Source organism: Urocitellus parryii, chromosome 11 (genome assembly GCF_045843805.1).
Source record: "Urocitellus parryii isolate mUroPar1 chromosome 11, mUroPar1.hap1, whole genome shotgun sequence".
In the NCBI taxonomy this organism is placed as follows: domain Eukaryota; kingdom Metazoa; phylum Chordata; class Mammalia; order Rodentia; family Sciuridae; genus Urocitellus; species Urocitellus parryii.
This window is the reverse complement of record NC_135541.1, coordinates 1,698,764-1,723,797: the sequence shown is the minus strand read 5'-3', so window position 1 is coordinate 1,723,797 and position 25,034 is coordinate 1,698,764. Positions and strand designations below refer to the sequence as shown.

At 62.5% G+C, this 25,034-nt stretch overlaps 1 protein-coding gene across 1 annotated transcript in view; it reads right to left on the bottom strand.

Moving 5' to 3' along the window:
* The window catches only part of Prdm16 (PR/SET domain 16), a 305,414-nt gene that overhangs the window by 11,532 nt on the left and 268,848 nt on the right, over positions 1–25,034 (bottom strand). The window contains exons 5-12 of the mRNA XM_026412875.2: positions 21,862–21,964; positions 16,398–16,608; positions 13,334–13,481; positions 12,684–12,837; positions 8,193–9,594; positions 4,285–4,372; positions 1,201–1,370; positions 543–620 (exon numbers count right to left, since the gene is read on the bottom strand). Of these exons, the coding sequence (XP_026268660.1) occupies positions 543–620; positions 1,201–1,370; positions 4,285–4,372; positions 8,193–9,594; positions 12,684–12,837; positions 13,334–13,481; positions 16,398–16,608; positions 21,862–21,964 (2,354 nt within the window). The remainder of the gene's footprint in view (positions 1–542; positions 621–1,200; positions 1,371–4,284; positions 4,373–8,192; positions 9,595–12,683; positions 12,838–13,333; positions 13,482–16,397; positions 16,609–21,861; positions 21,965–25,034) is intronic.

Below are 25,034 nucleotides of genomic sequence, written 5' to 3'. Positions count from 1 at the left end.
CCCAAGCCAGGATGGGACCCGTGCTCGCTCAGAGCTCCTGCCCGGCGGTCCACCCACTCCCTGGTCCACCACAGGGGGCGGCAGCCGCAGCCATTGTGAGAGGCGAGGAGCTGTGGGTGCCCATGACACTGAGCTGCTCCACAGACACCCTGGGGCCCCAGCTTCAGGTGGACGCACTCGGATTCTGGGCTGCTGTCCCCATGGACATTCCAGCCACAGGTGGAGAGCAGCTACCTGCACCTGCTTTCTGGAAGCTTCCTGGGTAACTTTTGCCTCCTCCTTACAACCTCTGAGGGAGCAGGATAGCAGTGGGCTCAGAAGACAGAGGCCCAGAGAGTGACCAGACCCCAGGACTCAGCGAGATCACCCTGGCTCCTGCCCACTGCTGCTCCAGGGGCTGTGGCCCTTCTGAGGGTCTAGAGGCAGGGTGGGGGTCCCTGCTCAAAGGAGGGGAGTTCATGGTAGGCGGAAGCAGGCAGCCAAAATCGCAGCCCCCCACCCGGCCCTCGGAGCTCAGCCCCGCCGCCCTGCCCCGCTCCTACCTGTACGGCTGCTCCCCGGTGTGCGTCCTCAGGTGTCTCGTGAGGTTTGCTGACCGGGGGAAGATCTTGCCACAGTACCTGGGTGGAAGGAGGAGGTGTGAGGAGGCGACAGGCCGTCCTTTCTGACGTCTTCTCTCCATGCTGGGTCAGCAGCGCCGGAGGCCTCTCCCCCGGGGCAGGGCCCATTCTGCACCCTGGTTTCAGTTTCCCCGTGGGCCCTGGAGCCTGGCCCAGGCTTACGGAGACTCGTGATGTGGGCCACAGAGGAGGGTGAACCAGCCCCTGCCTGGAAGCCTCTCGGCCCCTCTGCCCAGCAGCGGACACAGCGGCAGGGACAGAGTGGGACAGGCCTGCACAGCCAGAAGGTCAGCTGGGGAGTGTCCTCCCATAGAAAGTGGCAGGGCCAAGTGCTGGGGTCCTTCGGGGTCTAACGCTGGCCAGTTGGTCCCCTCCAGCTGGTGGGCCAAGGTTGTGTTTGGGCCCACGTGAACCAGCTGTGTCATGTGTTGCAGAGGGTGCCTCAAGCAGCTAACTGGCCAGTCATGGCCACCATGTTTCTCTGTGGCCATGGCGACCTTCCTAGAAGCACAGGTTCACAGCCATAGCTGGGCACCTGGGCACCTTCCCACCAGTCCTCCAGGGGCACGCAGGGGCTCACCTGCACGTGTACCGCTCCTTGCCCTTCCTGAGGATGGGGTCCGAGAGCGTCGGGGGTGGGGACCGGAAGTTGAAGGGGTGGTGGGGCAGGGGCTGCAGCGAGCCCCCTGAGTCTGCTTTCAGGGCTGCGAAGCTCTCCAGCTTCTCTGTCATGGTCTCGATGGCTGACATCTGCTGGCACAAGAGACGCTGTCTTCAGTGCGTGGACCTCCGTCATGGGGACAGGAGCACAGCAGCAGGTTCTCGGTGGTCACTGGAACCAGGGGCCTCCAGGGTCTTACACCTTGTGCAGCCTGCCCTGTCCCTACCCTGGAGTCCAGGGTCTAGCCAGAGGGAGCTGGAACTGGCCCTTAAGAACTGGCCTCACTGCCCGGTTTGCATGGAAATGAGTCATGAAGTCTGCCAATGCTCAGGATCAGCCAATCTCTTATCTTGACCCAGGTCAGCGATGCCCAGCTGGCACATCCCTGGCAGCGCTCCTGGTGGGCTAGTTTGGGTTATACATAGAATCACACCTAGTTCTTGTCTATCTGTTTTGTTTATAAGCCTTGAAAAATTAAGATGCTACCTGAATCTGTTTAAAACAGACCACTGGCCCGGGGAACCACTGCCACCTAGTGGCTGCATCTCATAATTGCAGGCAAAGTGCAGAAAAGGAATCCAACAGCTAAGACAAGATCCCCTGGAAACCAATTCAAAACAACAATGCCCAAAGTCACAGACTCTAGGCAAAGGTCACTGTCTCTGCCCCCTGGAGATGTCAAGGGCTTGCTCAAGGGGAAGGGAGGGGTAGGATTGCTCATTCCCACCTGCTGGGTGGAGTCCTGGTCAACACCCCAGACTGTGCTGGCAGGAGAGGGGAGAGGCTGAAGGAGCTGCTCAGGTCTCAGTGGTGCTTCTCCCAGCTCTTCTGTGGGCACTGGGGAGGCTGGGTGCAGGGGCCCACAGGAAGGAGGGGCTTCATCAAGCCGAAGCTCCCGGTTTAAGGAGAGAGCTCAGGCAGTGAGGCCTGGGCCCCAGCAGCAGTCACTAGCCCTGGGAGGGGGCCCTGAGCCCTCCACACACCTCTGCTCCACGCACCCATAGGAGCTGTTTTGCCTTGGAGGGCACAGAGAAGGGACTGGTGAGGCGGGGTGAAGGAAGGCAGGGTGGACGGATGGAGACAGAGGGAAGGAGCCACTCATGGTCCCAAGTGCAGTGACCACGGGAGAGACTGGCCCTGGGCAGGGCCCTGGCAGCCAGCACCCACAGAGGGGCGGGGGTGGACCAGGAGGTCTTTGCAGGAGGTACTTGCTCATTTACAGCCAAGTCTCTGCCCCAGCCTTCCCTGGGCGGACGGAACCAGCCCATGGTGCGGCTGGGGGTTCTTTCAGCCAGCACCCACCCCTCTGCCCCTTGTCCCCTTGTCCAAGTGCCTGGCATGCACCATGGAGGGTGCTGTTCGCCAGGCACTTGTTCAGGGCGGGAAACAGAGGGCTCAGCCCCAGCGCGACTCGAGGCTACGTGCTCCAGTGGTGGAGACACGTGGGCAGTGGGGGGCGGAGGGGAAGCCACTGCTGAATGGAGACTGTGTGGGGCCTCCCCTCGGATGCTGCTCTGGGCTCTGCCCGGCCACAGGGGTTCCATCTTCACCCTGTCGGAATGGGCAGGCACACAGGCCTCGAGAGGACCTGGGATGCTTCCAGCCTGTACCCGCTGACCCCCGGTGGAAAGTGCCTGGCTTTCTCGCCCACTATCCAGCCTTCTTTGGCCCCTATGGCCTGGGCCCCAAGGTAGCACTGAAGCCCTGGCACAGAGACTGCTGTTCACCTGCCCTCAGGCCCAGCAGTGCCTAGGAACACGCTGACTCTCAGCCACCCAGAGACTCCCCAGGAACCCCAGAGCAGGTGAGGGGCTGCCCTTGGGTGGGGCCTGGCTCTGCACCCCCAGGGCTGCACACCTGCCCCATGGGACTCAGAGGCAGAGGGTTTGCTGGGCACCTCAGCAGCCCAGGCAGGGACAGTGGTGGCCTCTTGGGGGAGACCAGTGGCTACCAGGCACTTTCTGCCCAGGTGGCAACCCAACCTCAGACCATTTAATTAGTCATCTCTCCCCTGCCCCTTCCTCCTGGCTCAGGGACACAGGGACCGCCAGGGGTGTGGTAGGCCCACGAGGGGTGGGCAGGAGGGACAATGGGCAGCTGGGCCCCCGCTGGGCCTCTCTTCCTGGGGCTTGGGTGGGTCCGCCTGCCCAGCCTGGTCTGCCCTATCATATTCCCCGTGGAGACCCCCCGCCCCCAACAGGATGTGCGGCTGGCTTGTCTGCCCCTCCAGCCTGCCCGAGGATAAATCAGGGGAAGTCATTAACCAAACTCACGGCCCCGCAGAACAATGGCAGGTGCTAAGTTTAGCTGTGAACTCAACCAGGGCGCAGGTTTCACAAACCAGGGGTGTCCAGGCGGGAAAGGCAGACAAACAATGCCCGTGCAGGCTTCGGGGGCAGGCTTGGGAGGCCCCGGGACCCTCCGGGTGGTGGGGGAGGCCTGGGGCAGTGGCCTGCAGCTCTGGGGAGGCGCCTGGGCTCCTTGAAGGGAGGACAGGTGGGACCCAGGAAGATTCTGAACTGGGCTGTGCCCACCCCCCAGGAGGACATGGGCAGGAGAGCAGGCAGGAGGGCCTGCAGGCTGGTGGGGCTGAGTCCAGGGTCCAGGCTTTGGTGCTCTGCAGGGGTCCCTGAGGAGAGCCTGTGCCCTCTGCTCTTGGGGAGCTGCACCTCCTGCTCCTCTGCGTGCAGCTGTGCTCTCTGGACTTCCCAGTTCGTCAGGTTCAGGTATCCCCCAGGAGGACCAGCTTCTACCCCGAGCCACCTGGGCTGCTCCCCTCCCCCCTCCCAGCCCGCCAGTGCACACTCCCGCCCTCCTGGAGCGCAGTCTTGGGTCAGTGGCCCCCTGAGGGTAGGGCTCCTCTGGTGGAAGGCCCCTGGACAGCCTTGCTGGCCTGCACTGTGAGGACCCCCTCCTCATCCTCTCCAACCCTGCAGGATCCTCTGCCTCGGAAAGGAGAGGGTGCTGGCCCTGAGCCTGCCCAGCTGCCAGCCTGGGTTTTACCTGGGGGTGAAACAGCAGCGGGGACGGCCTCAGGTACTTCTCCTTCAGGACACCCACGGGGTCCGTCACCTTCCGCTTTTCTACCCTGCTGGACAGCAACACAGAGGGTTACGTGCCCCACTGAGCCACCTGCTCTGCAGAAGCACATCTGTGCCCGTTGGCACGGTGTGGGGCTCACCACAGCTTCCTGCTGGCTCTTACTGCCTTCTTGGTGGCAGTGGGGGTCCTGGCTCTCCTACTCACCTGCCTGGACCCCCAGCCCACCTCCTACCCAAAGGGTCAACTCCCTCCCAGGCTCCCGTCACCTTCATGCTCCCCTAGGTCACCCCTAACAACCTCAGCTGCCGGCTCCTGGGCATGTCATGGGGGCTTGGTGCAAGGGGCCAGAAACTTCTCTGAAGGCCCTGGGCACCAGCCATCTGCCCACTGGCCAGGGCCACCAGCTCCCGTCCACTGCCCTGGATGGGCCAGCCTGGGTGGGAGGCTGCCTTGTCCAGGCACAGGGCCCATCCACAGCACAGTGTGGCTCCCTCCTGAAGGCCCAGGGCCCAGCTTCCTCTCCTGCCTGGACGTTGGCACGGGGTGCCTGCCCATTTTTGCCGATGACCGTGGTGACTGTGGGCTTTTGCCCGGGCAGGGCTCTATCTGAGACTCTGGATGGCAGCTGGAGACTGCCATTCTAGAACCTTCTCCCAAGGCCGGTGACACTCTGTTAGATAGGCCTCTCCCAGGTGGCCCAGTGGTCATGGGGGCCTCCATGCTGCCTCCCTTAGCCGATGCCTCCCAGCAGTGGGCTGCCTGATCTCCCTGCGCCATCCCCAGCGAGGGCTGCTGTGAGCCTCCCAGTGCCACGGCATTGGCCAAACCCAGCCTGACCACGTGCCCTCTGAAGACCCCTGGGATAGGCCACGTATGATTTATCTGTGGGGACCCCCCACCCCCCGGGCCCTGGCCCACACTCCACCAAGGGCAGTCCATGCTGCTCTGAGCCCCAGTGGACCAGAGCAGGACAGGCCAGTGACAGCAGAGAGAGGGGAAGGCAGCACAGCCAGCCCTGGCCAGATCCCAGGCACAGGCGTTCCCACCAGGGACCCAGGGAGACCACCAGGGGAGGGCCCTGGAGACCCTCGAGAGGGCGGGGCAGACGGCAAGGCTGTGGCCCTGCAGGACAGGCAGGCTGTGCAGGGCTTCCTGGGACACCCATGCTCTGGGCCGGTGGCACTTGCAGAGGATGGAACCTGGGAGGGGAAGGGCTTGCTGGGAGGGACAAGCTGTCAGGACGAGTGGGCGCTTCTCTCTGACCTTCAGCCCAAGGCCAGTGCCTCCAGAGGGGCTGACACCCTGCCCAGCAAACTCAGATGCTGCTGTCCTCCTCTGCCTTTCCCTGACACCCGGCTCCCAGATGACCACTGCAGTGGACATGCACACAGCCAAGGTGTGTGCTGTGGGTGTCCCGTGGGCACAAAGCCCAGTAGGATGGATGCAGCTGCTGCGCGGCTTCAGGGAGGCAGAGGGCTGGAGGGGCAGCAGCCAGGGAGGATGCTTACAGTCCTCTGGCCAGGGATGGAGGACTGGGGGTCCTGGCATGCTCTTGGCAGCTGGGCCCTGTGCCTTCACACACCGCGTCTACCCAGGTTGTACCTGGGGTGGGTAGGAGGGGACCCACCTCGGGCCCTGGCTGGTGTTCCCTGCCTTCTGTCCTTAGGGATGCCCAGGTAGCCCTGTGAGCAGCCTGGACCCTGATGGCCAAGGATAAGAGTTCAGACACGTCCAGCCCCAGAGCACCTCCACCAGGAGCCCATGTAGGGGCGTGTAGGTGTGATTGTGCTAGTGTGTGAGCGTGTGGCATGTGAGAGCACACGAGAGTGTGGGCATGGAGGTTTGTGGTTGTGTGAGTGCATGTGAGCATGTGCGTCTATGTGTGATGGTGTGTGTGTGATAATGTGTGTGTGAGTGTGCATGTCGGTGTGTATATGTGAGATGTGAATGAATGTATATGTGAGCATGATTTGTGCATGTGAACATGTATGTATGTGTGTGCATGCACATGGGTATGAATGTACGTATGTATGACTAGGGTGAGTGTGTGTATGTGTGTGAGCATACATGGATGTGTACATGTGTGCATATGTACATACGACTGTGTAGGTGTATGCGTATGTTTACGAGCGTAGGTGTGCACAGGTGTGCATGTGTGAGGGTGTGTGTGAAGGGGGCCTTCGGGCCCTGTGGTCCTCACAGTTCCACCTCCCAGGCTGCCCGTGGCCCCTGCAGCTTCCCGGGAAGCCCAGGCCCTAAGCCCTAAACCAGTGGGGTGGAGGGAGGGGTGTCTGAAGGGGAAGGGCAGAGGACGAGAGAGAGGCCAGAGAGGCTCAGGCAGACCACCCTGTCTCTCTGCTCCAGCCCTGGGGACCCCCAGAAGGCTCGTCACCCGCCTGGGTCCTATGCACACCAAGGTGGCCTGTGGAGGTCCTGGGATCCTACTTAATTATTGTTATTTTTCCAAGGTTGAGGTCCTTTGTACATACTTGCCTATGTGGCCAATGTGACTGTCACGGCAGGTGCCACCCTGGACTCCCTGACAGCCAGCACACCCTAGAGAAAGTGAGGCACTGGGTAGAGGATGGGCCTCCCCAGTCTTACGAGCCCCTCATCAACTGGCCAGCGCTGCCCTGGCCTGGTGCTGGCCACCTGCGCCCTGGAAGCAGGGCTGCGGCCTCGACCCTCCCTGCTGAGCCTCTGGCCCGTCCCACGCAGCCGGTGGACGGGCCTCTTCCAAGCAACACCGGGGGCACGTTTCTCGATCCTGCGATGAGGGTGCTGGCACCCTGCACAGCGTAGGAGCTGGCTGCAGATGCGGCTTGGTCTGGGTGGGAGCGGCCTCGGCCCCAGCGGTGCTGTGGGCGCCGTGTCCCTGGCAGAGCGGCCAGGCCAGGCCAGCCCTGAAGGCAGCTCTCTGGCCTCCGCACTCTGACATCACTTGTTCTCATCTTTGTCCTCCTAGATCCCCAAGCACAGCAGGTGAGACCTCCTCACCCAAGTAGAAGCTGTCCTCTGTGCCCCCATGGGGCTGAACTGCAGGGCCAGCAGACGCGGTCTTCAGAAGGGGCCGCCGTCCGCTCTCTGCAGCTTTAGCACACAGGCTTCCGAGGCCTGGGCTGGCCCTGGTGCTCGGCCTCTGCTGGGGGCACCCGCTGGGGGCAGCCCCTGGGGTCTCCCTTCATGGCGAGGATGGTAGGACCCCTGCCATGGAACCTGGTCCCGCTCTCCCTGTGGACCCCACCTAGGGAGGGGCAGAGCCTGCCCACTGGCTGGGGAACGGGACTCAGCCGGCCCCTTGCTGGGAGGACATCAGAGAGATGGGAGGCTGATGTCCTGCAGACCCTCTTGAACTTCCCTATCCTCTCCCTCGTCCCCTCTGGGGACCAACAGCTCCCTCTGTGGTTTCTCCCAGGCCACCAAAATGCCCCTTAGTGTGGCTTCAAGAGTGGGGTGGGACCACAGGGGCAGCCTTGGGGATGTGGAGCCTCAGGGAGGTGGACAGAGAGCTCAGAGCCAGTGCAGGCCCCTCTGACCTTTTCCGGAACACAGACTTGGTTCAGGAAAGACAGCTGGACACAGGGAGGCGTGGATACTGATGATGGCAGTACTCAGGAGGGGCTCAAGGTGGGGCAGAGGACATCTGACTTGCGGTCGGTACAAGGGAACCACACGTGTCCAGGAGGCCCCACCCCGGCCCACCAACCCTGGGAGTGGCCCAGCCAGATGCCCCTCCAGAGGGGTATGGAGCCCCAGGAGCTGAGGCCCCTCCCTGAAGCCCACAGAGGCAGAGAACCTGGGGCGGATGTGGCCAGCTCCTGCGGCGTGGGCTCCGGGCAAGAGGAGGTGAGGACGGGGCATGTTAATACCTGTAAATGGGGTCCATGAAGAAGGGAGAGGGCTTGGCGTAGTGCAGGGAGGGCTGCTGGGGCAGCTGCGCCGGGCACACCTTGGGCAGCCCCTCGCCGGCCCCTGGCTTCCGCTCCCCGTAGATGTGGTTCTTCCGGGGCTCCCGGCCCCCTCCGTTCTGGCTGGCGCGGGCCCGGCTGCCGATGCTCAAGTCCAGTGGCTGCTCCTCGCTGGACGCGGGTGCCGGGGGCACCTTGGGCGCGGGCAGGATGGGCTTCCCCTCTTTTGGTTTGGTGGTGAGGTCGAAGGGGCACTCGGCGCTGGGGCCGCCCACCTTGAGTGTGTCCCGGGGCGACTTTGGCTCGGCCTTGACCAGCAGGTTGTGGGCCAGGGCGCGGTCCGTGAAGGGGTACAGGGAGTGGGGGAAATTGGGCAGGAACTGGAAGGGGAACACCGAGTGGTAGGGCAGCGCGCCCAGCTTCTTCTCCTGCATGCCCATGAAGCCCGGGCCAAAGTACTTCTCCGCAATGGACGCGATGGCTTTGATGGAGTCGCCGGCAGCGCCCGAGGCGGTCAGCAGCTGCTCCTCGGGCGGCGGGAAGAAGGAGTGCTGTGAGTAGAAGACGGGCACCTCGGCCCCACTGTGGGTGGACCCCGGGGGCACCGAGCCGCCGCCAAACTCGGGCTTGCCCTGGTCCTTGCCCTTGTCCCGGTCGCTGTCCACGTCGCTGTCCAGGTCCGAGCCGGTCCCCGTGGTGGTGTCCAGGTCGGTCCCCGTCGTGGTGTTGATGTCCTCGAAGTCGCTGCCATCGGACATGTCGGGGCTCCTGGTCTTGAGCTTCTCCACGTACGTGTCCTCCAGGCGGCTCTCCAGCTTCTCCTCCGGCCCCGGGGCCGCCGTGGCGCCCTGGCCGCTGTTGCTGACCGCGGAGATGAGGGGCAGTGCTGGGTTCCCCAGGGGGCTGGGGAGCTTGGCGTCCTGGGTGTGGTTCAGGGGGCTCTTGAGCAACGGTGTGGGAGGTAGCAGAGGCGGCCGGGGGTACAAGGACGGAGGGAAGATGCCCGGGAAGCCGGGCGTGAGTGCAGGGAAGGCCGGGGGGCCCGTGGAGAAGGGCAGGCTCCCGGGGTGGGGCCTGGAGGGGAAGTACTCGTTGAAGCCCAGGCCAGTGTGGTTGAGGTTGGGGGAGGGCTTGGCCTTGTCCATCAGGGGGCTGGGGGTCAAGGGCAGGCCCGGGGCGAAGAGGCCGCCCGGCGTGTAATGGCTCTTGCCCTCGCAGAAGCGCCGGTGCTTGTTCAGGGAGGAGGTAGTGCTGAACATCTGCCCACAGTCCTTGCACTTGATCTGCGTGCGGCAGTCCGCGTGCATGCGCTTGTGCCGGCACAGGTTGGAGAACTGCGTGTAGGACTTGTGGCAGACCTCACCTGGAACATCAGCAGAGAGCAGACACAGGCCGTATGAAATTACAGGGGACCCGTACCTCCAGGGGGAGCAGCTGTGCGGGCAAGCGTGCCTCTGTGCATGTGTGTGCGCCTCTTCATGTATGTGCCATGATTCTATAACATGCCACGTCTCATGCGTGCACAGAGCATGTGCTCACCTGTCTGTGTACTATAGGGAAGAGGTGCACGTATAAACGCATGTGCCTGTGTGTGCACAGGTGTCCCACCCTGGGGCTGTCTCCGGGGGGAGGGAGAGCCAGCCCAGGCCTGGCCGAGGGCCGCAGCAGGGCTAGGCCCCCTCAGCTGGCTGCCACAGGGGTCTGGGCTCCACAGCCTCCTACTTCCTCACCGCTCCAGACACGGCTGTCCCCACGGGTGAGAGCAAACCCTGACCACTCAGATCCTCCCACTTCCCGAGGCTCAAGTGCCCTGGCTCAGGGTCCTGTGGGCTGGGTGAGTGAAGCACCCGCTCGTCTTCCTCTTGCTCCTCTAACAAGAACGTGAGGAGCACACGCAAGCATGGGTGTCCACGGGACAGCTTCTTCCTAACCACGGAAACAAGGGCTCCTTTCCCTCGTCGGACGGGTGTGGACGCAGGCCACTACACGTCCCCCACTCCCCTGTGGTCACCCACTCACACACCCTCACTGCACACGCCCCTCCTCTCCAGGACACGTCCCCCACTCCCCTGTGGTCACCCACTCACACACCCTCACTGCACACGCCCGTCCTCTGCAGGACACGTCCCCCACTCCCCCTGTGGTCACCCACTCACACACCCTCACTGCACACGCCTCTCCTCTCCACGACCCGTCCCCCACTCCCCTGTGGTCACCCACTCACACACCCTCACTGCACACGCCTCTCCTCTCCACGACACGTCCCCCACTCCCCTGTGGTCACCCACTCACACACCCTCACTGCACACGCCCCTCCTCTCCACTACACGTCCCCCACTCCCCCTGTGGTCACCCACTCACACACCCTCACTGCACACGCCCGTCCTCTGCAGGACACGTCCCCCACTCCCCTGTGGTCACCCACTCACACACCCTCACTGCACACGCCCCTCCTCTCCACGACACGTCCCCCACTCCCCCTGTGGTCACCCACTCACACACCCTCACTGCACACGCCCGTCCTCTGCAGGACACGTCCCCCACTCCCCTGTGGTCACCCACTCACACACCCTCACTGCACACGCCCCTCCTCTCCACGACACGTCCCCCACTCCCCCTGTGGTCACCCACTCACACACCCTCACTGCACACGCCCCTCCTCTCCAGGACACGTCCCCCACTCCCCCTGTGGTCACCCACTCACACACCCTCACTGCACACGCCCGTCCTCTGCAGGAGGGTGCTCTTTGGGAAAGTGCTCGAGAGGAGCCTCCCATTTCCATGCCAATTCTCGCCTCCTCCTTCCCACCTCTCCCTCAGGCACCCACAGGGCACACTCCAGCTCCCCAGTGGGACCGACATTGCCTCGGTTTCTGAGCTGGCGGGGCCTGGGCCTTCCAGGAGTAGGGTGAGCTATGGGCGTGCACACAGGTTTCACCCAGTGGGTGACACGGCGTCCGTGTGTACTCAGTGCCCGTGCCCTCACTGTCCTCCAAGTGACCCACGTGGACTTCCCCACTTCCTTGCAGTTTCCCATCCCAAGCTGAAGCCCTCGGAGGGTCTCCGAGCGTGCTGCCCAGCTCTGGCCTCCGCCCAACACCAACCTGGGGACAGACTCAATCTCGAGGGCTGCATGGCTTTTGCCAGAAGGCAAGGCACAGAGCGGGGCCTGGACACCGATGAGGGCATGTGTCCTCACCGTGGGGTAGGCCCACCCCGCGGGGAGCCTGTGCCATGCGGGGGAACCGTGGGCTCAGCCCGCCCAGGAGGCGGCAGCCTGGAACTCACGCTCTCCACAGGACCCAGTGGGCTTCACAAAGCCGGTTTGCACGTCCCGAGGACCACGGTGCGTCCCAGTGGGCCCTGCCCTGGCGAGGCTGCACCAGTCCTGGAAGCCCTCACCTCACGCCAACACGCACACCCGCCCACAGGGCCTGGCTCTCCTCCTCCTCCTCACTAGGCCTGATCTGGGTGTCATGATAGCATGGGGACAGTGGGCAGACAGGTGACACAGCTCAGCCAGAGGTCTGCGAGGGGTGACAGCCTGACGTGTGCGTGTGAGACGACCGTGCGAGGCAGGCGTGTGTGAGATGCACACGTGTGTCTGTGTTAGGTGACTGCATGGGGCAGGTGTGTACTTGGACACACGTGTGTGTGTGAGATGATCCTGCACTACGCACGTGTGTGTTGGTGACTGCAGGGGCAGGCGTGTGCTTGGGAACGCACAAAGTGTGTGACTGCACGAGGCGTGGGGACTAGGCCTGCTGTGACAAAGACGATGGCACACGGGGACATGGCCTCTCTGTGGCTGAACTCACTGAGAACCAGGGCCAGCCAAAGGCCCTGTGCAGGCCCACAGCCTGCAGGACTGGTCCCTGGTGACCTCTGGCCCCCGTCCCCCCACCCTGAGCCTCTCGGCAGGCACCCAGGCCAGTGCTCCTCACCACTGTGCTGGGCACCTCCCAACAAAGGTGCAGGGGCAGTGCCCACCCAGCACCAGCTTGGCCTCCCTGAGGCTCTAGCCCTGCACTGCTGTCCCCAGCTGGTGTCTGTCACCTCGTCTCCTCCCTCTAGCATGTGAACACGAGGACAGCAGGACAGGGCACCTGGGAGCGGGCCTGCCCTGTGGCTCTGGAGGACACTGCTCCGTGGCTGGCCCCACCCGGCTGCACTCTGTAGCTCAGCCAGTGCTGGGAGCAGAGGGGCGGGGAGGAACCGAGGTCCTTGCTGCCCCACCACCTACCTGCAGCCACTGGAGGAAACACAGAGGGGGCACAGGCAGGAGGGGGCCGGGGAGCAGGGTGGAGCGAGCGGGCAGTCCTAGTGGCCCCTGAGGGCTGCCAGGACCCGGCCACTAGGCAGAGGCCTCAGGCCTGGCTGGGAGGGATTTCTGCCCCTGCAGCGTGGGCCGAGGGGCAGGCGCAGGCGGCGCGGGCGGCAGCGGGCACTCACATATGAAGGGCTTGACGGTGCTGTGGATGTGCTTGTGCTGCTTGAGGCCGGAGGACGTGGCGAAGGTCTTGCCGCAGTCGGGGCAGGCGTGCGCCCGGGCGCCCACGTGCTGCGAGCGGATGTGCCGCTGCAGGTTGCTGGGGTCCGTGAACACCTGGGAGAGACGCTCTGCTGGAGGGTCCAGCCAGAAAGGCCGGGCCCTGCCTCCCTCTGGCGCTGCCCTCCCTGCCCGAGCTGGCCGGGGCAGCTGCTAGGGGCCACCGGGGAGCCGCAGAGCCTTTGGGCTGGGGTCCCACAGTCACTCCTGAGGACCTGGGGGCCAGAAGGCCACACATGATCCCCGCAGAGAGTATCTCGGCTGAAGTACATGGACCCCGAGGGCTGGCACCAGGGAGGCCACCCTCACCAGCCTCTTCCTTGGGGTTGGCAGGGGCACGAGGGCCTCCCTGGAGAGGACCTGGGTTCTGCTGGGGCCCTGATCCTCCTGAGTTGTGTGATAGGGTCTCTGACTTCCTGTCCTCCCCAGGAATGAGGAAGGACCACAGTGGCCCCGGGGCCTCTCATCTAAGCTGCTATCGCTACCCTGGGCATTTTCACAGGACGGCGGAGGAGCTGGGATCGGGGCCAGGCTGGCGGGGCTGGCACGGTACCTTCACGCAGTTTTCACATTCAAAGCGCTTTCCACTGTCATGGGACATCTGGTGGCGGATGAGGTTGGACTTCCAGTTGAAGGCCTTGGGACACTGGTCACACTTGTACTCGCGCTCCTCTGTGTGGACGATCATGTGCTGCTCCAAGCTGGGGACAGGGGTCAGAGTCACTGGTGCCCTCGGCCTGCCCCTCCCGCTGCATCCTCTGGGGGTTGCCCAGGGGCAGACACAGCTGGCCCTTGTGTCAGGAGGAAGCCGGTTCCTACCCAGAGCTCAGTCCCCCATCCAAGGCCACCCCCAGTCAGCCAGGGGCAGGGCGGGACCCCAGGCCCCACGTCCTGGCCACCCTTCTGGGAAATCCCAACTTTGAACTAAACTTGGGCCAAGGGAAAAAGGAGTCACGGAGGTTGGACGCTTCCCTGAGCTGACGGGGGGCTGGGCAGGAGCCGGGGCTGCCCCTCGCAGTGGCCTGCCACCCAGGAGGCAGCGGGAGTGGCAGAGGGTCTGCAAGGGTGACGCGCTTGGGCGGGGACAGCAGCTGCTGGCAGGGTGCTGCCCCTCCCAGCTGAGCCAACAGCCTCTGACCCCTCCTCTCTGGGGACCCCGGCCTCCCCTCCCGTCCCCGGGATATCCGTTAATCTTCATGAGCAAAGCAGTAATACATCACAGCCCGCTAATTACGGGGCCCAGCCATCCATTTAGATCAGGAACGCCTGCTCCTCCGGCACCCGGAGATTGTATCTTTTGCCTGTTGTTAATTGTGATTTATGTGTTTATGTAAAGAAAACAGGGACCCTCTTTAGCGCGCTCTGTGGCGGCCTCTGCCGGGATTCGCCCACCAGCTCATTTCTCAGTCGTCTGGGTGGAGGGTCTGCATCCCAGGGGGCTGGGACTGGACGGGCTGTAAATCCCCAGCCATCACAGGCCATCAGCGGCCTGATGGTGGCTCACTGGGCAGGGCGGGCCTGGAGGGAGCCCTCCCAGGTGGGAGAGGCCCGAGCCTCAGCCGCTGGTTCCTGGAGCTCTGGGACTGGGTGTCCTGCCTCCCCATAGAGCCCGGGGTGCTATCTGCCCTTGGGATTTCATGTAGGTCCCCAATGGGTGGTAGGGTCTTGACTCTGTCCAGCCTCAGGGTGGAGGAGGGCCAGTGGACCTGCTCCTGCTGTCTGTGTCCAGCCAGTGTCCAGTGGGCCTGGCGCTCTGATGCCCTTCTCCGGCAGGTGGCTGCCACCTGAGGGGAGCAGAGCCTGGGGTCTGGGGTAGAAGGGGTCCTGGATGCCGCCTTCCTGGGCCTGGGGAGGGGTCTGGGGAGGCTGCCCATGCCATCCTGGGCAGTGGGCACTGTGGCCCCTGGCATCAACTGGGGCTAGAGCGCAGCAGGCCCAGGACCTGCGCACAGTCCTGATCCTTGCCAGGCGGTCTCCACAACGCAGGCCTGCAGCCAGCAGGGGCAGTGGCCTCCCTGTCAGGGATGAACAGGTCTTTCTGGGGCTCAGACTTTCTGGTGGGAAAGGGGCGACACCAAGGCTCCGGCACGGGCCGCTGGTGCGCCTTTTCTGTCCCCGCGTGGTGTGGGGGCCTGGTGCCCGCCTGCCCCTGGTGCCCTCCTGCCCCTGGTGCCTCCTGCCCCTGGTGCCCGCCTGGCCCTGGTGCCCGCCTGGCCCTGGTGCCCGCCTGGCCCTGGTGCCCTCCGGGCCCTGGTGCCCGCCTGGCCCTGGTGCCCTCCTGCCCCTGGTGCCCGCCTGCCCCTGGTGCCCGCCTGGCCCTGGTGCCCTCCTGCCCCTGGTGCCCGCCTGGCCCTGGTGCCCTCCTGCCCCTGGTGCCCTCCTGCCCCTGGTGCCCGCCTGGCCCTGGTGCCCTCCTGGCCCTGGTGCCCTCCTGCCCCTGGTGCCCGCCTGGCCCTGGTGCCCTCCTGCCCCTGGTGCCCTCCTGGCCCTGGTGCCCTCCTGCCCCTGGTGCCCTCCTGCCCCTGGTGCCCTCCTGCCCCTGGTGCCTCCTGCCCCTGGTGCCCGCCTGGCCCTGGTGCCCTCCTGCCCCTGGTGCCCGCCTGGCCCTGGTGCCCTCCTGCCCCTGGTGCCCTCCTGCCCTGGTGCCCACCTGCCCCTGGTGCCCTCCTGCCCCTGGTGCCCTCCTGCCCCTGGTGCCCGCCTGGCCCTGGTGCCCTCCTGCCCCTGGTGCCCGCCTGGCCCTGGTGCCCGCCTGCCCCTGGTGCCCTCCTGCCCCTGGTGCCCTCCTGCCCCTGGTGCCCGCCTGGCCCTGGTGCCCTCCTGCCCCTGGTGCCCGCCTGGCCCTGGTGCCCTCCTGCCCCTGGTGCCCGCCTGCCCCTGGTGCCCTCCTGCCCCTGGTGCCCGCCTGCCCCTGGTGCCCGCCTGCCCCTGGTGCCCTCCTGCCCTGGTGCCCGCCTGCCCCTGGTGCCCTCCTGCCCCTGGTGCCCTCCTGCCCCTGGTGCCCGCCTGGCCCTGGTGCCCGCCTGCCCCTGGTGCCCTCCTGCCCCTGGTGCCCGCCTGGCCCTGGTGCCCGCCTGCCCCTGGTGCCCGCCTGGCCCTGGTGCCCGCCTGCCCCTGGTGCCCTCCTGGCCCTGGTGCCCGCCTGGCCCTGGTGCCCTCCTGTCCCTGGTGCCCGCCTGCCCCTGGTGCCCGCCTGCCCCTGGTGCCCTCCTGCCCCTGGTGCCCTCCTGCCCCTGGTGCCTCCTGCCCCTGGTGCCCGCCTGGCCCTGGTGCCCTCCTGCCCCTGGTGCCCGCCTGGCCCTGGTGCCCGCCTGGCCCTGGTGCCCTCCTGGCCCTGGTGCCCTCCTGCCCCTGGTGCCCGCCTGGCCCTGGTGCCCTCCTGCCCCTGGTGCCCGCCTGCCCCTGGTGCCCTCCTGCCCCTGGTGCCCTCCTGCCCCTGGTGCCCGCCTGGCCCTGGTGCCCTCCTGCCCCTGGTGCCCGCCTGCCCCTGGTGCCCTCCTGCCCCTGGTGCCCGCCTGCCCCTGGTGCCCTCCTGGCCCTGGTGCCCGCCTGCCCCTGGTGCCCTCCTGCCCCTGGTGCCCGCCTGGCCCTGGTGCCCGCCTGGCGGGGGGTGGCACCTGTACTTGGTGGGGAACATCCGCTCGCAGTCCTTGCACTCGTGGGAGGGGTCGCTGCCCCCGCCACCGAGGCCCTCGGGCTTGAGCCCCTCCCCCAGGCCCTGGTAGGCGGCGGTCCCCGCAGAGCCGCAGGCGTACTTCTTGTGGCGCCGCAGGTCCACCTTGCACGGGAAGAGCTCGTCACACTCGTCACAGCGGAACGTGGGCTCCTCTGCAAGACAGGACAGGAGGTGGCAGCAGAGCCAGAGCCCCCCTGCCTGGCTCTCCTCTGCCTCCATCCTGGAGCCAGGGTCCCCGGGGCCTGGGAACCACAGGGACGGAAGACCCCGGCTCTGCCTCCTGGGAAACACTGAGCCCACCGCATGGGGGCCCTGGCCGGGCCTCAGGCAGCCACTGTGGGCAGAGGGGGCTCTGTCTGGGAGCCAGAAGGAAGCCAGGCCAAGGCTTTGTTTATGAATCAGGGGAAGAGACGACAGAGCGCCAACGCGTATAATAAATTATTGTCATCAAGGTCAAACAAATTAAAAGGGGGGCAGCTATTATTAAGTTTATGAGCAGCATCCTGACCACGGTGCCAAGCCAAACAATCAGGCTGGAGCTGTCACCCTGCGGGGGTGGGTCTGGGCCCCCTCCCGCCTCCCCGGCCTGTGCTGCTGGAGGACAGCTTCCACCCAGAGCCTGTGTCCCCACCCAGGAACCCTGCTTGCCACCTGGCTGGAGAGAGAACACCTGCTCTGACCTCTCACAGTAGCACAGCACATTCGTGTGCTTGTGGGCACGTGTGGGTGTGCAGACACATGCTTGTGCATGGTGTGTGCAGCTGCATGGGGTGTATTTGCAGGAGTCTGACCAGCCCAGCACAACTGTACCATGTTTGTGCATCTTTGTGTGAACATGTGTGCATGTCTGTGTATTTGCACCCATATCCATGAGCATGCATTTGTGTTTACATGCACATGTGTGTACGTGAACATGTGTTCATGGGTTTCTAGGCAACTGTGTGTGCAAATATTTGTGTATTGGCATATTTCCAAGCTTGCACATGTGTAGTATGCATGTACTGTGCAAATGTGCCTGCATTTGGGGTATATACATGTTTGTATCCATCTTTGTGTGTCCACGTGTGCGCACTTTGCATGTGTGCATGTGTTTTGGTGGCTCATGCATGCATGTTGTGTTGTGTTGTCACTTGTGAGCACATAACTGTGTCATGTGTTATGTAGGCACATACTTATGTGCACATGTATGCTTTGAGTGTGCGCATCGCATGTGCGCGTGTGCAGTGCATCCACGTGTATTGTGAATGCATGAACACGTGTGCACAGGTTCAGATGCGAGGATGTATGTCAGGGGTTGCATGTGCTCAAGTGAACGTGTGGGTGTGCACGTGCCCAGCCTGGGCAGAGCCTCGGTGAACTGGGCTGACTGAGAAGGCTGGAGCTGCAGGGTTCCGAGGCAGGAGAAATGGGGACGAAGGAGAGACAGCTATGACCAGGGGCCACCTCCAAGTCCTGGAGGAGGCGAGATGCTCTGCAGCCTGGGCATTGTGATAGCCATGGGCAGGGGCACCTCCTGATACTGGAGGCTTCCCTGAGTCCAAGGGTAAAGGCCTGGGCTGCACTGCCACCCCTAATGGTGGGAACCCAGTGCCACCTCGAGTCCCTAAGATGCTGCTGCTGAGCCCACAGGGTGACACCTGCAGGACACCAGTGCTGCCCACCAGCTGTGACTCCTGGCCAAATCTTTGGAAAGGGGCTAATATCTGGGTGGCAAGGAAGGGCTGCCAGGCCAAAAGAGGGCCTTGGGCCTGCGTGGGTTTGGGGCCACGCGGTAGATGCCACTTCTAGTCCAGATAACCCAGTTTCACCAGGAGTTAGGTGTCCTGTCCCTGCTGATTCATCTGAGACTGTGGCCAACAAGGAACTTGCTGGGGAGGACGAGACCACAGAGAAAGAATACAGTGAGCCCTCCAGATCTGCAGACCCTCACCCACACAGCCCTGCTGGGCCACATGGGGTGTGCGCTGCAGCCTCATGCTGGACACTGGGCACCCAAGTCTCTATCCCAAAATCTGTCGGGAAGGCCACCTGGGATCATTCCTGGACAGGTGCAGAGCCAGAAAAACCCTCCTAGGCCCTGGACTCATCCTTGGGTGCCAGGGTGGGACCCCCAATGGGAACCTCAGAGTGAGGAGGGGGAGGAGGAGGGCAAAGGTGACTCACATTACAGAAACAGTCACCTCCAGGTCTACACGATGGCTTTAATATAACCCAGTGTGCAGGACCTTTTCAAGAGGTGTTTGCTGTGAACATTATGTAAACAGTGGTGTTCACACGGGAGGTTCCCTGGGCACCTGTGGGGCAGGCGCTGTCCTAGGAGCTTCACGGGATTCATGTATTCGAGCCTTGCACTAACCCGAGCGCCATGGGTGCTATCTGTGTGTCCCACTTTGTCACAGAAGAGATGAGGGACACCACCAGCATCGGAACCAAGTCACCAATTTATGGTGCTTCTCTAGTCCCCCACCCCAAAAAGCAGCACAACTGCAGAAGCCGAGGTTTGAAAACAAAGACAAGAAGAAGTGCCACCTCCATCACCCATCCCGCTGACCAACTCATTTTTCCATTTTTGATTTGAAATTTGGATTTAAAATAAAAATCTGGGGGGCTAGGGGTGTAGCTCAGGGGCAGAGCACGTGAGCATGCGTAAGGTCCTGCAGAAGCCCACAAGACACCATGCAACAGAATCAGCAGAGGACTTGACAGGTTTAAAATGAAAGTCCAGATTCTGATTCTGGTGGTGTCCGAGGGCACACTGGAGGCAGTGCAGTGGGCCATGGTGACACACGGTGTTCCATCGTCCTGGGTCCCATTCTTCTGCAAACTCCCGTGCCCCCCCCCACCCCCCCGCGCGGAAGACACAGCGGAGCCTCACCAGCCCCTGTGTGTGGTGTGGACGGGCCCTTCAGCTTCCCGCAGGCAGGGGAGGCGGGATCCGAGTGCACATGGGTGTCCCTTCAGCAGCCACAGCAACCCCATCTTAAAGAAGTGCTAAAAGTGTGTGCGACACCCGGACGCGCGTCCTGTGGCAACCCATGGTGTGGTGTGTCTGTCCCACACTGTACGCACACACGGTGTCCTCGGGACCTTCCCTGGGGAGGGGGCAGTGCATTATTGTGAGCCTCTCTAGATGGGAAAGCGCATTTGAATACAAAGGACTTTATTTTCTCCCAAGACCAAGAAAGTTCTCATGGGAAAGAATTCTTTTTGACAAGCGTCTAAAGAAAATGAAAGGTCGCTGGACCCGGGAATCTGCACGTGGTCAGCAAACCCAGCTCCCTTTCAACCTCTCACCTGATGTGGTCCCCAGCCAAGCCCTGCTCTCCCAAAAGCACAAAAGAGAATGATGGGAAACCGAGCTCTCTTCATCCAACTGCGGTGGAGAGTCTGACTTCTACCCAAACCAAGCCACTCGGGCCCAGCCTGTGTCTTGCCCATCAAACCTGCACCTCCTTGTCTAGCTCAAGTTCCATCAGCAACTTTCACGGCAGAGCAGGAACATAACAGAAAAATAAATCAGTGCCTAATGGCTTTGAGAACGGAGGGGTTCACAATTACGCGGCATCCACACGCTAATCTACGACTCCAGCCTCGAAAGAGCTCGAGAGCCGACTCCAAATTCCTGCAGTGATAAGGGGCCTCTGCATTTAGCCAGGCTGGCATAAAAGAGTTTTTATGATAATTATCTTAGTGAGGAACGTTTTTGCATTTTCTTTCTGCTGGATTCAGAGTTTAAGTGGGGGTGGGGAGTGGCTTTTGGGGCGGCAAAGAAGCGACCTTGACAGCAGAGGGTGGAAAAGTCAAATATTTGATGTTGGACTATTGTGTGTGGAAAGCAATTAGCCCACAGACGTTTGATAGATTATTAGGAAAATGTAGACTCAAGTTATTTAATATCGGGGGTTGGAGGCAGGTGGGGAACAGGAATCAAGGTTTTTTAAAAAACCTTGGGAAGAAAGAAATTTCATTGTACAAATGAAATTCCGGAGTTGAGTGCTCTCCTTAAAGTTAAGTAGATTTATCTCCCGGAGCTCTCGTGCAACATCTAAGATTCACAGGTCTTTTCAACAATTATTTCAGGGAAAATGAGACCTCCCTCTTGCTACTCAAATCTTGCAGATTTATTTTTCTTTTCTCCACCGCCTAATTAAAACCAAACTTTAGAGGAGAGCACAGACAGCACCCGGCTGGCAAAACTGTCCTCTGTGGCGATTTCCTTTCTGCCGAGTCAGGGACAGAGACTGCTGCCCGACAGAGGGGGACTCGGACTGCTGGGCCAGGCCTGGGTTGAGGGGTAAACTAAGGCAGTCTTGGGGGTCTGGTCCTAAAGCCTGCCTGCTAATTCCAGCTGCCCGGCCAGCCACACGGCTCCGTCACCGGGAAGTCGGAGGGGCTCCTTGGAGGAACTCGGGGTTCATGGCATTAATCATTAAACCTTGGTATGTTTGCAGGGGAGGGAGAGGAAGCAGGGGGGAGGAGCCCGACCTCCCTCCTTCCTCTGGCGTGAGCAGGAATCGCTAGTTCTGGAAACAGCTAGACGGAGGGAAGGCCTTTCTGTCCACTGGTGTGGTCTCATCCAAAAAGAAGCCGCTGAACATCTGTTTAGCAAAGCCACTGAGGGCCACCGGCCTGTGCTCTTAGGCCGGGTGGCCGGGTGGCCGGGTGGCCGGGTGGGCCCCCCCTCAAACCACTGGCCCAGGAGCCCCGGCTGCTCAGCACCAGGAAGGAATGCCAGCCCGGGCTTTGGGACCGCGTCTGTGGGAGCTGGCTTCTCCTCGAGGGGTACAGACAGACAGAAAGGGGCACTGGCTGGTCACATCCTAGGGGACAGGTACTCTGATGACAGAGAGGGAAGGAGAGCAGAGAGGTTGCCCAGCCTGCAGGGAGGAGCAGAAGACCCACTCCACCCTCGAGTTGTCCTCCCACCCAGGACAGGCTCCCGACTCTCCCGAACTTCGAACTGCGAGTGAACATCACTTCTAAAGACCCATATGTAGCCATCATCCTCTTATCCGAGATGACAGGAAGCCCCAAAGTGGGCAGGGGCAGCCTTCCAGGTCACAAAGTAGGCTACGTATTATTCCGAGGGTGGGAAAACTTATCATGGAAATAATATTAATAGAGCTTTACAAATCACTCTAAAGACAGAACTCGGCAGGCTACGATGGCCACACTGTCCTCGCCCTTCTCACATCTGGGGTGAGACTCCGAGGTCCCAGGGAAGGAGGGAGGAAGCCCCCAGGCTGAGGGGGTCCAGCAGCACTCCATCAGCTGACCTGGGGTCTGCAAACACTGGACACTGCATTGCCAGACGCCCAGCCCCCCAGCACGTGGTGTGACGTGAGGAGACACCTGGTACCCTCCTGCGTGGGGTGGGGCCCAGGCGGCGGCCCATGGGGTCTTACCATCCAGGCTGGGTGGCACCGCGCCCAGGGAGTAGCCACTTTCCTTCACGTGCACCAACAGCTCCTCACCCGGCTCAATGTCCTTAATGACTTTATAATAAATCTAGAAGGAAGAGACCAGAGAGGAGGGTAAGCCTGGGCACTGCCGCTGTCCGCAGAGCCCCGGGCACACTCAGCCCCACAGGCCACTTGACCTGGCTTCTAATTGCTGCTAAGAGGTTTCCCTCAGGAGCTGAGCAGCGTGTGCACAAAAGGAATGGAGTCCGTTTTAATTTGTTTCATCCTGTTTGGGGATACTGATAGAAGAGGGTGAAAAATCAAAGAGGTGAGGGTCAGTGTCAAACCCCCAGTCAGGGGGTCTCCTGGAAACCCCCAGACTGGAGCAATTCTCACTGGGAGCAGGGTTTGGATCCCTTCCGTGTCCTTTCCTTTGTGGGTAGAAGCCAGAGGCCCCGGGCTGCAGAGACAGAACTGAGCACCAGCTGGCCACCAGGGGCTCAGAGTGCAGCGTGCATCTGGTTCTTTTTGAAGGTGGCCGAGAGCAGGCGCAGGCTGTGGGTAAGGACACTGCCTGAAATTCCCCCAGGAGAGATGCAGCCAGAGTCACGGAAGGCTGCGTGTGGGAGGATGGAGGACCTGCCGTAGCTTAATGCCCAGCACTTGGCAGTGGGCTGGAGATGGGGGTGCCCTGAGAACACAGTGGGGGTGCAGGGTACATGGTACAGCCTGAAGGAGCACTGGGGTCGAGGGGAACCCCATCTGGACTGTCTTGCCCAGCAGCTCTGACCTGGGCCATGTCTCCTGAGAAAAGTGGTCTTCTCTTGGCAGTGGTGAAGGCAAAGGGCCAGAGGAAGAAACCTCTAGCAACTTAGAAAGGGGGGCAGGCCATCTTGTCACTGCAGGTCCCCAGGGACTTTGGGGAGGACCCAATCTGAAGACACCAGGATTCGGGACCCCCATGTGGGCCACTCCTCCCTGGGTGTAGTGACACCTTCAGGCTGGAAGGGCTAGAGGTGTGGGCACTTTTCTGCCCGGGCCATCGACTGCCTGCCGTGGCACAGGGGTGTGTGGGGCTCTATTCTGATACCTGTAACAAAGAGCTTCTGGGAACCTGCCACCTGGCCTGAGGGCTGCCTGGGAGATCCTCAGCACCATCCTCGTGGAGAAGGGGTCCAGGACAGAACTGAATGGGCAGAGGATGGAACCCTGACCAGGAAGACAGGGCTGGGTACACTCAGGCGCTCCAGGGGTTGAGGGGAGGGGCTGTCCTTGCTGTGAGTGACACTTCTCCCTGCACTCTCCAGTTAGTATGGGTCAGACTCCACAGCAGCTGGCCCTGGTTGGGGTCGGTGGCTAGAGGTGGTCAGCACTGCAGAGACAGAGCTGAGCACCAGCTGGCCACTTGCCTCTCTAGACTGCACATCTGTCCCCCAAGTTGAGGGCTGTTACCCATCCAACTCCACAGGACACCAGTGAGCTTTCAGGACACACAGAGAGGCTCCCCACAGCCCAGAACTCACTGGCTGCCTATTCCCAGGACTCCCAGCCGCCACCCTACTCGAGGTAGAAAACACACAGGTGCACACACATATATCTTATCAGTGTGTGAAGTCCTTCTACCAGCAGTCGGTAGTAGTTATTTTGTTTGGCAGTTATTTTCAGGTAGATTGATAAAATAATGAGTAGATTTTAAAGGGGACCAAATTAACTTCATTAATGAAACCAATTAAAATCCCAGTTTTGTATCATCTAAAAAACAAACAAAAAAAAACCTCTCATTGGCTGAACTTAAAAAAAAATCAGATTTAAGCCACAGTGTTTCAAATTCAGACACAGAGTCCAGCAGGCCAGGAAATGGCCACTTGGAGCCACAGGGGCAGGCATGGTTAGGAGTTGTTACCAAGTGGGGCGGCCACACTTCCCCCACTCCGCCAGAGCTGCCTCAGGTGGATGTGCTGCGCCTCCAAGGACCCCCAGTGCGTAGGCGGGCGGGAGCAGAAGGTGTGCCCAGGCAGCTCCTATCCTCCCTGCTGCCCCTCCCCCCCCCCCGCCCCCGCCCCAGCCTAGAGGGTCCCCGGACTTGTGAGGCCAGCACGTTCCCACCCGGCGACCCGCGCGGTGGGTGCATCCTCCCGCAGCTCTGCCTACTTAGATGGGCGCAGAGGTTGGGAGACACCCCCTCCCCAGGCCGCCAGCAATCCTGGGACCCCACCCCGTTCACCCCGTGGGAAGGCCTGTCCACCTCCTAGGAATCCCTCCCCAGCCCGCCGGCTTCTCTCTGGGCTGCCCGGATCCCTGGACCTCAACTCCCAACTCTGGCTCCGGGCAGCCCAGCCGCGCCTCCGGGAATCCCCACCCGGGCTCTGGAAACTGCCCAGCCCTCCTCCTCCCGCCTCCTCCCAGGGCTGCAGGGACCCCGAGACCCCACACCCCCACACCTCTACTCCTGGGATCGCCGGGCCTCCTAGGACCCCAACTCCTGGCTGCGAGGACAGGAGCCTCCCGGGGGACCCTCCCTGCCGCCGCGGTCACCGCGCCGCAGCCGCGATCTAGCGCGTTCGGCCGCGGGCGCCCGGTCCTGGGTCCCTGGGCCCGGGACCCACACCGTGGCTGCGGGGCGCCTGGCGGGGGCGCGCAGGGGACACAGGGCGGCAGGCCGGGCAGCCGTGGCCGCTGGGACTTTGAGCCGCGGACGGAATTAATCGCTATTAGCGCTAATCGCAGGGCCCAGGGCGGGGCCGGGGTGTCCCCGACCTGCCTCCACCTGGAGGTGGGCATGGAGGTGAACAGGAATCAGAGCCACTGTTTCCAAACTCGGCCGACCCCGCCTTTACCAACGGCGCCGAGGTACGCGGAACAGCCGGCCTGTTCCAAATGGCACCAGAGGCGTTATCGGCCAGGCGCGCGCCGAGCGCCACGGTTCCCGTCCGCGGTCCGGCACTTCCCGGGACAAAGGCCGGCTTCGGTGGGACGCGCGGCGGCGGCGGACGGGGGCTGGGCATCTCCCCCTGGCAGGGCTCCTTCCGTGCCGGGCCCGTCGTAAATTACATGGCAGCCCCTTAAAAATTCCTGCAGACGGTTTATTGTGTGGCGCCAAATTAGCATCGCGGCTGAGTTTTCACAGCAAGGAAGAAAGTTCGTTCAAGGAAAATGAAGCCCCGGAGTCTGGTACC